At 37.3% G+C, this 15,890-nt stretch overlaps 1 protein-coding gene across 1 annotated transcript in view; it reads right to left on the bottom strand.

Annotated features, from left to right (window-relative positions):
- GRIK2 (glutamate ionotropic receptor kainate type subunit 2) overlaps positions 1-15,890 on the bottom strand; it is a gene marked incomplete at both ends in the record, with an annotated part of 532,047 nt that overhangs the window by 286,068 nt on the left and 230,089 nt on the right. Inside the window, 2 exons of the mRNA XM_083352959.1 lie at positions 5,235-5,288; positions 14,308-14,489. Coding sequence (XP_083209085.1) covers positions 5,235-5,288; positions 14,308-14,489 — 236 coding nt within the window. The remainder of the gene's footprint in view (positions 1-5,234; positions 5,289-14,307; positions 14,490-15,890) is intronic.

Below are 15,890 nucleotides of genomic sequence, written 5' to 3'. Positions count from 1 at the left end.
CATCCAAGTCATAGTTGTCCCAAAGGTGCTTTTTCAAAAGGCAACTGAACTTTCTTGCTTTTCTTTGAAGACTCTCACTTCTCATCCAAGAAGCTTCCTCAGCTCTGAAGACTACAGGAACCATTTCAGTTTCAGTTTGAGATGCAGACAACACAGACTCATCCCCATAGCCTGTTCAATAGTGAAGGCACCCAGGGCAGAAAACATTCTGCAGAAAGTACAGCTCCACAACAGTCCTTTCAGCAGTTTCAAGAAGGCCCCACATCCATTTGAACTACTCAGGTGACTCTTAGGACACAGACAAACCTCCAAGTGGCCTCAATGACTCTCTAAAACAAGGGTGTCAAACTGCTGGTCGGTGGGCCAGATGGGTCATGCCAAAACCACCCCCACCCCAGCTCTGGCAATGGGGAAAAAGTCATGATACATCGCGACACGTCACGTGATGTGGCAAGTTTGACACCCATGCTCTAAAAGAATGAAAATGACCAGTTGTCCACAAAGAATATAAATCCTTCCATTCCCCACTATCCAGTCAGAACTGAAGAAGCTTCTTAGATGAGAAGTGAAACATCTTCACCAGGTTCACCTGGTACGCCAGTTGCGGCCCTATCTAGATCGGGATGCCCTATGTACGGTCACTCACGCGCTCGTGACCTCTCGTCTTGACTACTGCAACGCTCTCTTCATGGGGCTACCCTTGAAGACCACTCGGAGGCTCCAACTGGTACAGAATGCAGCTGCGAGAGTTGTGTTGGGAGTTTCCCGACACTCCCATGTCACACCTCTGCTCCGCGAGCTACATTGGCTTCCAGTTGTCTTCTGGGTGAGGGTCAAGGTGTTAGTAATGACCTACAAAGCCCTACATGGCATGGGTCAAGAATACCTTGGGGAGCACCTGCGGCCGGCGTCAACTTCCCTCCGCCCAGTACGCTCCCACAGAGAGGGCCTCCTCAGGGTGCCACTGGTCAAAGAATGCCGACTGGTGGCCCCCAGGGGGAGGGCATTCTCTGTGGGCGCACCGGATTTATGGAACCATCTTCCAGTCGAGCTCCGGATGGCGCCTGATCTCCGCTCCTTCCGGCGTGATCTTAAAACCTACCTCTTTGAACAAGCTGGCCTGGCCTGATGGGATGGGGTCGGGTTTTATAAATTGATCTTAACTTTTTAATCTGTATTAATTTATTACGGGCATTGCTGTTTAATTACTTTTTAATTTTTGTATCTTGTTTTTTATTATGTATTGCCCTGTTCACCGCCCTGAGTCCTTCGGGAGAAGGGCGGTATACAAATTAAATAAATAAATAAATAAATAAATAAATAAATAAATAAATAAATAAATAAATAAATAAATAAATGAAAACAAGAAAGTCCAGTTGCCTCTTTAAAAAGCACCTTTGGGACATAGACCAGCTATGCTCCAAGGATGTTTAAAAAAATATTACTCAAACTATTTTAGACATGCAAATATGTGTAGAAAGTTACCAAACTACCCAGGCAATTTCACAAGTAGCTGACAATGTAGAGGAGTCAATTGCAGTTTTGGAATATAAACCTGACACCAACTTTTATTGTGATGGTTTAAATATAAACCTCCCAACACAATAGAAAGAAGAGTTCCAAGAAAATCTGCAACTTGTCAAAAGACAAGCATGGGACTCCTTTTTTCATGGACACTAACAAGGATGAGAAATCCTTGAGAAAAAGAGAAGTTTGTAACTACTTGATATACATTCCAGAGAAGAAAAAGATTTTATTTCATGAAGATAAGATGGAAGGAATGACTTACATGAGTCAATTGGCATTTGGACGGATTTTTATTGTTTTGATATTTGCAATTGAAAGAAAGTTTTAATGTAAAGTACATTTTCCCCCTTTATATATAATGCTTAAGTGATTTTTAAAGCTTGTACCATATTACTGAAAGTGTATTTGAAAGTATCTATGTTAAGAGAAAGTTAAAGATAAGTTAAAAAAAAGATGTATTAGCTTAAAGAAAAGTTTAGAGTTTTAAAAAGGATGTATACAGGAAGAATATTTTATTTTATGAGGGCAATTTGAAGGGAATGATTTAAATTTAAAGAGTTAATTGGAGTTAGTTGGAACTTTATTTGTCTAACTGAAAGTGAACTTTAAAGTTAAAAAAGTTTTTAAAAGATATATTAAAACTTTTTGATCTTAGAAATGTTTTTAAAGAAGAGTTTAGTGTTTTAAAATAGATGAAAAAAGTATTTTTTTACCTTTTAAGTTAAAGTATCTGAAATAATATAATGAATTTTGTTAATATAAATGGTGACAGTTTATAAAGATTAGGAGGAGGAAGAGGAGGAGGAGACCTAGTCAGCCTCCCTAGATGAGCTAGTACAATATGATAAACTGCACTTTGATAATTCAAGAGTGCAAACACAGTTAACGTTTCAAATTAGAATAAGAGGTAATCACATTATTTTTCACAGGTTGATTAAAGTATCAACTTGTTTCTTCTGAGTCTGTACCACATGGTACATTTTATGCTACACAGTATCTATTATTAAGCTGCACTTCCATTCCTATTTTAAGGCAGTCTGGTTTGGGCAAACAAACATCCATTAAATGTTAAGATTTATATAAGGGGCTCCAGTTGTTATAGTCACCCATAGAACAATTCAATTTATGTCAACTACATTATGTGGTAAGGAGATAGTAAGACCGAAAATATATTTTAAAAAGCCCTTTTTATTATATTATAGAAATATAATAGAATGATTCAGATGGCATAAGCAAAAGAACTGTATGACATTAATGGCAATGGCAAAAATCCCTGTAATTTAGGTTTGTTGAGCATGGGCTAGGTGCAAAGCTACTTGCAATAATGACTCAAAGTCCTTTTTTCTTTATATGTGGGTTGCTTCCAAGTCATTTTGGACAATTGCATAAGTAATTATGCAATTTGAACACATTTCTGTTTACTCAAAACTGTAACAAATATGCACAACAGTTCAGAGAGAATTAATGAGGTATTACATTAGATTCCAAATCAATCATGAGAAAGTACACTTCCAAACAGCCCAGCTATAAACAGTGTGACTGGAAAATTTATTGGACAAGATTTCTACTGTGTCAGGTAAGAAGTAATTAATAAAGCAGAGGAGCCAAAAGTGATACAGGTTACATAGCTCCATTGAGCAAAATATCTATCTTCTGGCTGGCATATCCCAAATTACCTTAGTTGTCAACTTCTGAAGTTCTTCCAAGAAAAAGAAGAAGAAAAAAATGAAAGAAAATCCATGACCTCCTAGTAACTTTCCTTTCCTTCAAGACTAATAAGCAAATGGGAATATTTAATTAGACCAAAAGATTAAGTGCCAGATATAGAACTTTTTGTGCTTTACTAATTGTATGGTTTCCTTCATAGAGCTTGTTTACTTATTAAGCTGTTCCCATGCTCTTTTGCCAAAGAAGCTTGCTTCTCCCATTTATGGAGCTTACAGGCCCACAACTGCATTACATATAATTCCTGCACTCTGTTTGTTGGCTACAAAGCTTCTAAGAATTCAATGTTGCAGGACATGATAGGTATGCTTTGGTATGCCATGTGTTACTCTCTTTTCATTAGCTGCACTGGTTCTGGTTCCATTCCAGGCAGATTCAAGGTCTTAGTTACGACCTATAAAATCCTACATGGCTTAGAGTTTGGTCACCTAACTTCCATAGTGTAGCCTGGCTAATTTAGTCCAACAGGGTTGTTCCCACTTCCTTTGATCCAGTATGACCATCTTTCAGAACCTGGAAGCCTTCTCTGTTGAAGTGCTGTCTTCCTGAAATATAAATGGCTTTCACTCTGATGAACTCTCTTAAGGAGAACCACCAGGTCTTTATACGGTAGTCTAAAGTGGTGTACAATAGAGTATGTGTTGTTGGATAACCATTCCATTTATTGCTAGGTACTCTGTTTGGATTATATATTTGTTTTGTTGTTTTCTGCTGTGAGTTGTCAGGGGTAAATTGGAGTCATGCATATCTAAAGCAAAGCAAACAATCCACAACTATTCATGCTAGTAAAGTCTGTAATCTACAGTTGGCAAATAAAGCTGGCGGATGAAAGTAGCCATTCCTTGAGCAATCCTATTGAATTTCAACATCTCACACCATCGGAACCATGATAGATGCCCCTTTCTAGCTACTTTCTTCTTTGCACACTGCCAAGGACACATGAAAGAATGACATGACATTACTAGTGTTATGCAACAGTAAGTAAATAACTTCAATTCATTCTGCTGCATTGAAATTGATTCTAGTATTACATATGTACATTAAACAGGTTAAAATGAAAAGTGTCCTGGTAGTAAATCCAAATTTAAACCAACAGAATAGATACTATGAATCTGCTAACAACTGAATGGGTTTCCCAAAACATAACCAAATGGATTTGATACAGCAATGAATATGCTAGAAAAATCACCCAAAGAACACACTATTCAGAAAATCTTAAACTATCTTGCAAACTCTGCCATGACTGCAAAGAAAAACAGAACCTCTGATGTAGTCCAGAACATCAAAAGACCATCCAAGTCACCAAACAGGAAGGAGGATTCTACCATGTGCCCACTGTTGTCCCCAAAGCTTTGGAAAACTATACTAGAGTATGTCTCAGAGATTCACCAGGCAAGCAATTGTATAGCAATAGGATAATCTGAGGAATTCTTGGTGCTCTCTCTGAGCTTGATGGCTTGCAGATATTTCATTATCCAGTGCCAGTGATGTTACCTAACTGGGTAAGAAGATGTTCTCAAGCAAACAAACAAACAAACTCAGTGAGCACCAAGGACTCCATGGTTCAGACCCAAACTACAAATATTCTCTTACAGCGTCACCCTGGCCCCGAAGCCATCTTCATCCACCCATCCCTGAAAGAGTGCAACCTATAGCTTGAGATCACTTGCTGTTTAGGAATACAACCTTCCTTAATACAAAAATCAGCATGTTGAAAAAGAAACCCAGAAGAAGTAAGCAGCTCTTATTGGTGTGTGCCTCCATTAAACAACTGTGAGTAGCTTGTTTGGCAGTGATCACAGAGTTGCCATAGCAATCATATTCCAAATAAAGGTAACATTAAATACTTTTATCCTCTTATGAACCTGCAAAACTGCTTTTACTTTCAGCAAACTACTTTTACTATTACTGTCAAGTAATCTAATGAAGAATGCTTTAGAGTGATGCCTGAGACCATTAGCATATTCTTCTAAACTACTTACCAGCGTAGTAAAGATGTAATGATAGTATTCTGTCATCATTCCCATTGCTAAAGCCTGTAAAGAAAAAATCAGTATGCACATTAACTTTTTTTAAAAAAGTTAGGTAACACCACTTTATTATTTCTACAGTTTTATTCTTATTGCTGTTTTTAATCACACCTATGAGAACAATGGAAAGCTCCCTTGAGACGAAGATGTGCATAATAGTATAGGGCTAGGATTATACTAAAATTAGGCCAAGCAAATCATTCTTAAGATAACCAGCTATTAAAAGAATGAATGAAACAAAACTGTAGATAGAAACATTATTAGTAGTACACTGTTTAGTGTTGCAAATATGAAAGAAGCATATTATTATTATTATTATTATTATTATTATTATTATTATTATTATTATTATTATTATTATTATTATTATTATTATTATTGTGATTGCCAACCAAAAAATCTAATGGAAATCTGTGGCATTATTTGCATTTACTGTATTCTATAGTTTTTTTTGTTATATAATGAATACTCACTGAAGGAAAAATAAATTAAAAACAATGGAGTCAAAGAAGTTAAAATAGAATGCTGGCCATTAAATCTAAATCCCGCTCTGCAAGAAGGAAGACATGCACCAAATATGAGCCCTGAACCAACATTTTTTTACATTAATGTCTAATATGAATAATATGTAAATTCTAATGCAAATTATATAATTAAAAAACACTAAATAAATGTAGTTTTTCTACCTCCTCAAGCTGAACCAACTTCAGCTTCCCATTTTATGCTTTTCTTAATCATCTCTTTGATTAATAAATAAGAATTCTCCTTCACGACGTTGTCACTACATTAAATTGATTAAATAACCCCAAAGAATTTTAAAACAGACAAATAACTGCCTAAACTAGCAGCCAGTTAGAGATGCAAATAGATTTGAAAGAAGGCCATTGAGGACTTCCAGATGGGAAAAGAATGAGTTGATGCACCTTCGATTATTGGCATTCTTTTTGCTTTTTACTTCAAAGCAAGTAAAGAAGCAACCCCAAACCAGTTAGGTCAGGGGTCCCAAACCCCCGGTCTATGGACTGGCACCTGGCCTTGGTATGCCAGAAACTGGTTCGTACAAACAAGCAAAGCCCCACCCACAGGATGCAGGCATGAAACTTCACCTCCCTCCAGTCTGCAGAAAAACCTCTCCAAGGAATTAGTCCCTGGTGCCCAAAAAGCAGATCTGTGAACAACTAGAAGCAAACAAAGTTATAACTAGTGGCCAGCATAGGTTTGTTAAAAACAAACCATGCCAAACCAAACTTATTTCATTCTTCGACAAAGTGGCTAAACTAATAGACCAGCAAAATACTGTGGGCGTAGTATACTTAGACTTCAGTAAGGCATTTGATAAAGTAGACCACAACCTACTCCTTGGTAAGCTAGAAAAAGGTGGTATAAACAACATCACCACCAGATGGATTTGTAGCTGGCTGTAGTCCTCAATGGCACTACATCCACATGGAGATAAGTAAGCAGTGGGGTATCAAAAGTTTCCATCTTAGGCCTAGTACTCTCCAATATCTTCATCAATGACTTAGATGAGGGAATTGAAAGGGAACTCATCAAATTTGCAGATGACACCAAACAGGCAGGAGTAGCCAACACTCCAGAAGACAAACTCAGGATCCAAAAAGATCTTGACAAACTTGAACAATGGGTCCTATCCAACAAAATGTGTTTCAATGTGGAGAAAAGCAAAGTTTTACATTTAGGCAGGAAATATCAAAGGTATAAGAACAGACCGGGCAAAAGCAGGCTTAAAAACAGTAGCTGTGAGAGGGACCTAGTGGACAATCACTTGACTATGAGCCAGCAGTATACAGCAGCAGCCAAAAAAGCTAATACAATCCTGGGTTGTATAAACAGAGGCATAGAATCAAGATCATGCGAGGTAATAGTACTGCTTTATAAAACCCTAGTAAGACCACACCTGGAATACTGCAGCCAATTTTGGTCACCATATCACAAAAAAGATGTTGAGAGTTTGGAAAAAAAATCAAAGAACAACTAAGATGATCACAGGCCTGGAGATTAAAACATATTGTTGTTGTTGTTGTTGTTATTATTATTATTATTATTATTATTATTATTATTATTATTATTGTTATTATTATTATTATTATTATTATTTATTAAATTTATATACCGCCCTTCTCCCGAAGGACTCAGGGCGGTGAACAGGGCATATATAAATAGAAAATACAAAAATTAAAAGAGAATTAAACAATTGCCCAATAAAAAACAATAACAATATAAAAACCCATTAAAAACCCTAACGTCCCCCATCAGGCCAGGCCAGATTGTTCAAATAAATGGGTCTTCAGACCGCGCCGGAAGGAGCGAAGGTCTGGTGCCGTCCGGAGCTCAACCGGCAGTTGGTTCCATAGAGCCGGAGTGCCCACAGAGAAGGCCCTCCCCCTGGGGGCCACCAGCCGACATTCTCTGACCGGAGGCACCCTGAGGAGGCCCTCTCTGTGGGAACACACAGGGCGGAGGGAAGTTGACGCTGGCAGCAGCTGGTCCCCGAGGTACTCCGGACCCATGCCATGTAAGGGCTTAAAGACCATAACTAAAACCTTGAACATACAAAGAACGGCTGCAGGACCTGGGTTTGGCTAGTTTAAAGAAAAGAAGAAATAGGGGAGATATGATAGTAGTATTCCGGTATTTGAGGGGCTGCTACAAAGAAGAGGGGGGGTCACATTATTCACCAACACAATTAAAACCAGTGGAACAGCTTGTCTTCAGAAATAGTGGGTGCTCCATCACTGGAGGTTTTTAAGAAGAGACTGGACAGTCACTTGTCTGAGATGGTATAGATTCTCCTGCTTGAGCAGGGGACTGGACTAGAAGACCTCCCTTCCAACTCTATTCTATTCTATTCTATTCTATTCTATTCTATTCTATTCTATTCTATTCTATTCTATTCTATTCTATTCTATTCTATTCTATTCAGTTAGATTACTCATGTTACAGAACTTCAAGGAGTGCCATATTTCTCCTTAGGTATATCAAATGCTTCAGGAAAAGCCAAGTTTAAATTTTGATCATGATGTAAACTAGATGATATGTAAAATGCTATATAATTATAATTACATACACAAGGAGGAATAAATACTTATTTTGGGGACTACTTAATTATTTTTATTTGCTTATTTTGCACATAAGTAGCTTAAAACTCCCTGCTTGTTAAAAAAAATGATAATTCAGCAGTGAAAAACCTTTTGTATGTATAAAGAAGAAGGGCTATAAAATAAGGGCACCACTCAACTCTAATCCTTATACTGTAAAGCACCCATTTGTTTTTGCTGACATGGGAACTATCAAAAGCTACATTTGTTGTTCATTTACAGCATATTGGTACATTATAAATAATGCAGCCTGGCTGATGGACTAACTTATTGTTCTGGTTGCTTGGTTGCCAGTATTTTTTTTTTAACGCTAGCTTCACTCTAGTAAACATTTTAGAACCAAACGCTTTAATGTAGGTGAAAAATTAACTGGAGTCAGCAATTTCAGATTTATGTTTTGGGCCATGAAACTTAGTTCTAACTTTTTATTGGTGAGTAAAGAGAGTTTTCATCCTCACAAGGAACACTTCTCATGCAAAGACTCCTATCGTAGGCCCCAGGCCTCTGCCATGAAAGGAAACCTTTTATGTCTCCACCCAGAAAAGCTGCCTCTAGACAAGTTGGGTGGTACAAAAATCTAATAAATAAAATAAAATAAAATGCTAAATGTTTTAGCTTTACAAGGAGGGGAATAAATAAAATAAAAGGGTTAGAAGCAAAGCTGGTGTCTTGAACACAAGGGAGACTGCCATATTCTTGCTCAAGCAGCTGAACTGTGGTTCTCAGCAATGTAAATGTTGTCTGCCTCGCTGGTTGCAAAACTTATACATCTACACCAAAGCACCCTCAAAGTTTAGCCACTGCACAGGTGCATTGTCATAACCAACCTGAGATAATGTTCATTTTGCAAACTCATGGAACAGGACGCTGTAGAACATGGCATTATATCTGCATGTGAAAAGCTCTACGTTCCCGGTTGCTGACTCTTAACAGCTCATGATCTATCCTGCTTATTTAAAGGTGGGTTTCCATAGCTTTCCTTGTACAGTGGCTTTATTTGTACAACCTGCCTGACTAAAACATGGTTTGATACTTTGAAACTCACCATATGCTGTAAGACACTTGCAGACAAACAGACTTTCCACTTTGCAGCCTTTTGAATGGCACTTCAAACACATCCCTAATCCATCTGAGATCTTCTAGAACGCCACCATTTGCTGCCTAGACCTATCTAAAGAGTCCATGAGGCTCATAGAGATCAAGAGCCCAACAGCAATTTTCTCTCTGAGCTGCTGGCCAATCAAGACTCAACAGTACATACATGGTCTTTCCCCTCTTTCTAAAGCTAAAGCATTTGTTGTTGTTGTTAGCTGCGAAGTCGTGTCCGACTCATCGCGACCCTATGGACAACATTCCTCCAGGCCTTCCTGTCTTCTACCATCTTCTGGAGTTCATTTAAGCTCATGCCTACTGCTTCAGTGACTCCATCCAGCCACCTCATTCTCTGTCGTCCCCTTCTTCTATTGCCCTCGATCTTTCCCAGCATTAGGCTCTTCTCCAGTGAGTCCTTCCTTCTCATTAGGTGGCCAAAGTATTTGAGTTTTAGCTTCAGGATCTGGCCTTCTAAAGAGCAGTCAGGATTGATCTCCTCTAGGACTGACCGGTTTGATCGCCTTGCAGTCCAAGGGACTCGCAGGAGTCTTCTCCAGCACCATAGTTCAAAGGCCTCAATTCTTTGGCGCTCGGCCTTTCTTATGGTCCAACTTTCACTGCCATACATTGCAACTGGGAAGACCATAGCCTTGACTATACGCACTTTTGTTGCCAGGGTGATGTCTCTGCTTTTAGCATTTAGCAACCCCTTATAGGGATTTCTTTGCTTTTCATGATTGACATGCCAGCATTATGACTCACTTAGCCATTCATGCCAGTAAACCACTGTGGCAAAGTTACCAAATCTGGAAGACAAGATGAGTTGGGTCTTTTGTAAGAGAACCCTAAAAGAGAACTTAACATCCAAAGAGATTATTCACAACTTTTAAAATGGAAATCCCACAGAAACAAAAGGCAAATGGTTCCAGGAAATGGCTTATAAATGCAAGCTTCCAAATTAATGTCATTTGCTTATCGAAGCTCATATTCTACTAGACTATAACTGCATTTTTTAAGTCAGGTCCTTAGTTCATGATTCATTGTATTACATGAACCCCAGTAATCAGGTTAAGCCAATAAAATGTTTTAGTTAACCATGGTTTGTGTTATACAAACAAAGCTTGTTTTTTTTAGTAAGTCTCAAATTTGGAATTATAGTCTTTACAAAAAAGTAATAATAATACTAGTTTTACAAATGGAATCACATGCTAAATACAGGATCAGGCCAGCTATATGTTTCTAAGAATGTTACTCCAACCAACTATTTGTTTTTAGTATCAGTTCATTATGCACATTCCTGGTTATCTCTCTATGCTTTCTTTATTTTAGCAGCCTAATTTAGAGAGAAGGTGGGAGGAGAGAGGTAATAAAGAGTTGACAGTCCATCTGCATGTACTACTATTCCACATTTATTTATGTAAAGATTTATGAGACGATCCCCAGTTATCATCTCTTCACTCTTGCCTAGCTGGATCCAAGTTCATCAAAAAATATGGTATGGCCTTGAATAAGCTAAATATCCTAGCATCATACTGTGTCTGTTTGCAGGATTTAGAAAATGTTATTATTTGTTTGTATATATGTGTATACACAGTCAGTTTTTAACGTACCATGCAGTTTATGAATTAAAAATAGCACATTAAATGAACCAAGAGTGCTGGTTCATTGCTTGGGCTAATTATTAATCATCAGTTGTTTTTTTAATTTGGATTTTATAATATGGTCAATGCAGCTTCGTTTCTTTTGAAATAACTCTCCCTCATATGCACATTAGTCTCCCTAATACAAGTAGTTTTCAGCTTAACAACAGGTTTTTTTAGTGACCATTCAAAGTTACAACGGCACTGGAAAAGGGACTTATGGCTATTTTTCATCCCCATGGTCACATGATCAAAATTCAGATGATGATGATGATGATGATGATGATGATGATGATGATGATGATAATAATAATAATAATAATAATAATAATAATAATAATAATAATGATGATGATGATGATGATGATGATGATGATGTTGGAAGGGACCTTAGAGGTCATCTAGTCCAACCACTTGTTCAGGCAGGAAACCCTATACCGTTTCAGAGAAATGGCTGTCCAATCTCTTCTTAAAGACTTTCATTGTTGGAGCATTCACAGCTTCTGGAGTTGTTAATTAATCAGTTGTTCCACTGATTAATTGTTCTAACTGTCAGGAAGTTTCTCCTTAGTTCTAGGTTGCTTCTCTCTTTGGTTAGTTTCCAACCATTGCTTCTTGTCCTGCCTTCGGGTGCTTGGCAACTGACTCATATTTATGATGGTTGCATTGTCTCAGGGTCATGTGATCCCTTTTTGCAAACTTCTCACAAGCAAAGTCAACGGGGAAGCCAGATTCATTTAACAACTGTGTTACTAACCTAACAACTGCAGTGATTCATTTAACAAATGTGGCTCAAAAGGTCGGCAAAGTGGGACAAAGCTTACTTAACAAATGTTTCACTTAGTAACATAAATTTGAAACTCAGTTGTGGTCGTAAGTACAGGACTACCTGTACTTTGAGAGACTACTGGATTTTCATTGAAAAAAGGAATTAAAATGCAATGTTTTATGTACAGCAAAATACATCTGACAATATAGACACTTCCATGGTATCACGGTTTTTATTTTTCAGTCCCTCAGAACCAAACTGAAAGTTACTTGTGTTATTTTCACTTCCTGAGATCTGAAACACTGAGAACCAGGAATAAAAATCACTGTCTTGTTTTGAGCTGCCTGAGATTCTAAAATAATAATATTTTTTTTAAAAAAACCCTTAATAATAATAATATAAAATACCATGGTATATTGCATGTGGGGTTCATTTATTGGAGAAAAAAGAGAGAGGAAACTGACAGAGATTTATTAATTCATTTTGTTATGAAAAAAAATGCAAATGTTCCAAGCTAGAATTTCTCTTATGGGATCTGCTAAGGGAGATGAGTTCAGGCACAGAGAACAGATAAGATAAAATCTCTCCAAAGAAGAAACTATGTGCTACCAAGTTCTACAGAATTACAACATTTCTTGATGGAATCCATTTACAGCAGAACCTCTTGTAATGCATATGAGCTTGAGGTAAATCAGTTCAACTGCGGAAGAGCTGCTGGGGTAAGTGATCACAAAGGGGAGAAGGTCATTGTGAAGTAGAACCTGTGAAGATTCATTTTGGGATGCAAAGTAGATCTCACACATTTCAGCAAAGAAGAAATTGAATGGCGGTACTTGAGATAATATGTAAAATTACATAATCACAGCACATTAATAATTGGAAATGAAAGGGCAGACTTGTATCTTGAGGTACGATTTTTAGAATATTCATGGTAGTGGGTAATCTATTTTCTTTGCATATGAAGCTTAGAAAATCAAGGACTACTTCAAAAATGAGTTTTCTGTATTTTCTACTGGTTAGCTTGTATCAAGAGCCTTCTTCATTTGTTCTTTAAAAAATTGTTGAAAATATGGCCGTGCCATCTCATAGTCTGAAGTTCTATCTGAATCCTCTTGCTTTCCCTCATCTCCTCATCTTCACATGGGAGATCCAAGGGAGAACTGAAAATCACATTTGATTGACCTTCACTTTAGCTCTTTTTCTAGGGATGCGGTGGCTCAGTGGGTTAGGACGCTTAGCTTGTCGATCAGAAGGTCGGCAGTTTGGCGGGTCAAATCCCGAGTGCCGCATAACAGAGTGAGCGCCTGTTACTCGTCCCAGCTTCTGCCAACCTAGCAGTTCGAAAGCTTGTAAAAATGCAAGTAGAAAAATAGGGACCACTACGGTGGGAAAGTAACAGCGCTCCATGCGCCTTTGGCATCTAGTCATGCCGGCCACATGACCACAGAGACGTCCTCAGACAAGCGCTGGCTCTTCAGCTTTGAAACGGAGATGAGCACCGGCCCCTAGAGTCAGAAACAACTAGCACGCATTTGCGGGGGAACCTTTACCTTTTTACCTTAGCTCTTTTTCTAGTCTGGAACTCTGGGGCATATTATTTACTAATTCAGCTAACTTTACACTTCCTCCTAAAAACTGAAAAACAAGAGACAGGAGTAATGGAAGAATTTAGATGTAATCCTTGAACATACTTTCCTCTATGTTCTTTAAGTCTCCCAAGTCCATTAAGTATAAATGGTATAAAATGTTTTATAGATGTTATAAAATATAACATGTTTTATAGATGTCCCACCTGTTAGATTAGCAAAAATGTTTAAAAATATGTCTAGCAAATGTTGGAAATGTAATCAAAATCCTGGTGCATATTATCACTTGTGGTGGACATGTGTAAAAGCAAAAAAATGTTTGGACTAAAATACATAAGTGGTTAGAAGAAAAAAAAATTAGGATAATATATAGATTTTAAACCTGAACTTTTTTACTAGGCATAATACCAGAAAAGTTTGATAAAAAATGTATATTTAACATTACATGTATTAACTGCAGTGAGGATTGTATTTGCAAAGCACTGGAAAAATGAGACAACACCATTGGAGGAAGCGATAATTAAGAAAATATTGGATTGTGCGGAAATGGACAGACTCACATTGAGAATTAAAGGAAAAGAAGATACAGTATACTTTCAAACATAGAACTTATTTTATTAATGGTTGGGAAAGTGAGATAGAGAATAAGAACTTATCTTTATGACTAGGCAAACTCAACCCAGACAACACGTTTATTAAGCACAAATGAATTGTAATGATAGAAAACTAATAAAATACTTTTTAAAGAAGGATGACTGAATCATGCTTCCATGTACCTGCCTATTGTCTCTGAGAAAGGATAAGGGAAAGTATGCTTACCTGTTTTAAAATACCTGCTGCCATCTCATGACTGCAGTCAAAGATGACGTGGAATTCTTTGCCTCTTTTCATCTCCTTGAGCAAAGGCTTGGCATCCTTGGTGTCAGCGGGTAACTGGCGAATCTTTAGACGCAAATTGTACCTTGATGGAGCCTTAATAAGTTCTTGCAATCGAATGAGACCTTTGTTCAGAGAAATAAGATAAGACAAAGGGTTTCAGAAGATACATTATAGTAAGAACAAAAGGAAGCTATCAAAATGTTAATAAACTGACACAAGAGCTTCTAGCTTATCATCAGTGGTGTGCTTCTAAAATGTGTTTCGTTTTCATTTACTGACCATTGTATATAAACCAACATTGGAAAATGGTACGTGAGCACTTCCTCACCAAAGTCTCTCCCTTTCCTTCTTTGCTAATATTGATGGAAAAATAAGGAGCTCAGTTTACCCCATGAAACAAATCTTCCTTATTTGAGAATTATGGTAATTTTCTTCCTCATAATAGGTAGTGGTATATTAATTGATTTAGACCAATATGGTTCACTAATGGTTTGCAATCACCCTATTTTAAAAATCTTGCATATAGATTTCCTTCATTAGGCTCTGCATGGACCATCCTCAGATCATCTGCATCAATGTTCTCAAGATATTTAGCCTCCTTAATCATATAATTAGGATTGCTTCATTCATTGCAATAATTCAGTTATTAAGTTATGCATGACAGAAACTAAAGCTGCCATATTAGAGATTTTACCAGGTGCACTGACTGCATGAGGGAAAAGATTCTGTATTTGCAACTTTAAAAAAAGGGCATTTGCATATTGGGATAGAATAACATTGCACTTATAGACTTAACAGGCCATCGCAAACCCCTCCCCCAAAATAAATGCATAAAAATGCAGTGTTACAGAATAAGAGTCAGCCTAATATGGCAATAGAGTTACAGAATTTAAGATTGGAAAAACATGAAAATGTGGAAAAAAAACAGATTTAATGGAGGTATTACGTATTTTTAAGGGTTAAGTCTGTAATTTCATGTTCATATTCAACACAGGTTCGGCTGTCTAAAACATATTCCCATCTGCAATAGGTAAAGCCTTGCAATATAAATCCAAGATGGATTGATATTATAAACTATGGGCATACATCCGTTCAGTGTTATTTGATATATTATTAACTGGGTAAAAGTTTCCCTTGATACCAACCAAATGACTTGTCCTTATATTAGATTCTTTTTGTTTTAATTTAAAATTTATATAAGTAAGAAGTTATATGTAATGCTATGAAGTGTCAGCCTCCAACATAATTTTTGTTTCCAAGAATGTATCTTAACCCAACATAGTCCTTCAGAAGCATTCTTTAAAAATAAAAATGATTTGAGCTGCAGTCAGATATTTTATTTGAAACTTTGTTCACAGAGCAGGAAGAAAAACAGAAAGGCAAACTGGGAACATACTGTAAAAGGCAGGCTGGTAGTGCCGGATAGATTGGTAGGGAACAACCTCATAAATGCTTCTCAGACATGGGTGAGGTTCACCATAACAATCATATTGCAAATTATCAAAGAGGCGATCAATGCATTC

Source organism: Vipera ursinii, assembly GCF_947247035.1.
Source record: "Vipera ursinii genome assembly, chromosome: 1".
Classification (NCBI taxonomy): domain Eukaryota; kingdom Metazoa; phylum Chordata; class Lepidosauria; order Squamata; family Viperidae; genus Vipera; species Vipera ursinii.
This window is presented reverse-complemented; position numbering and strand designations above follow the sequence as displayed.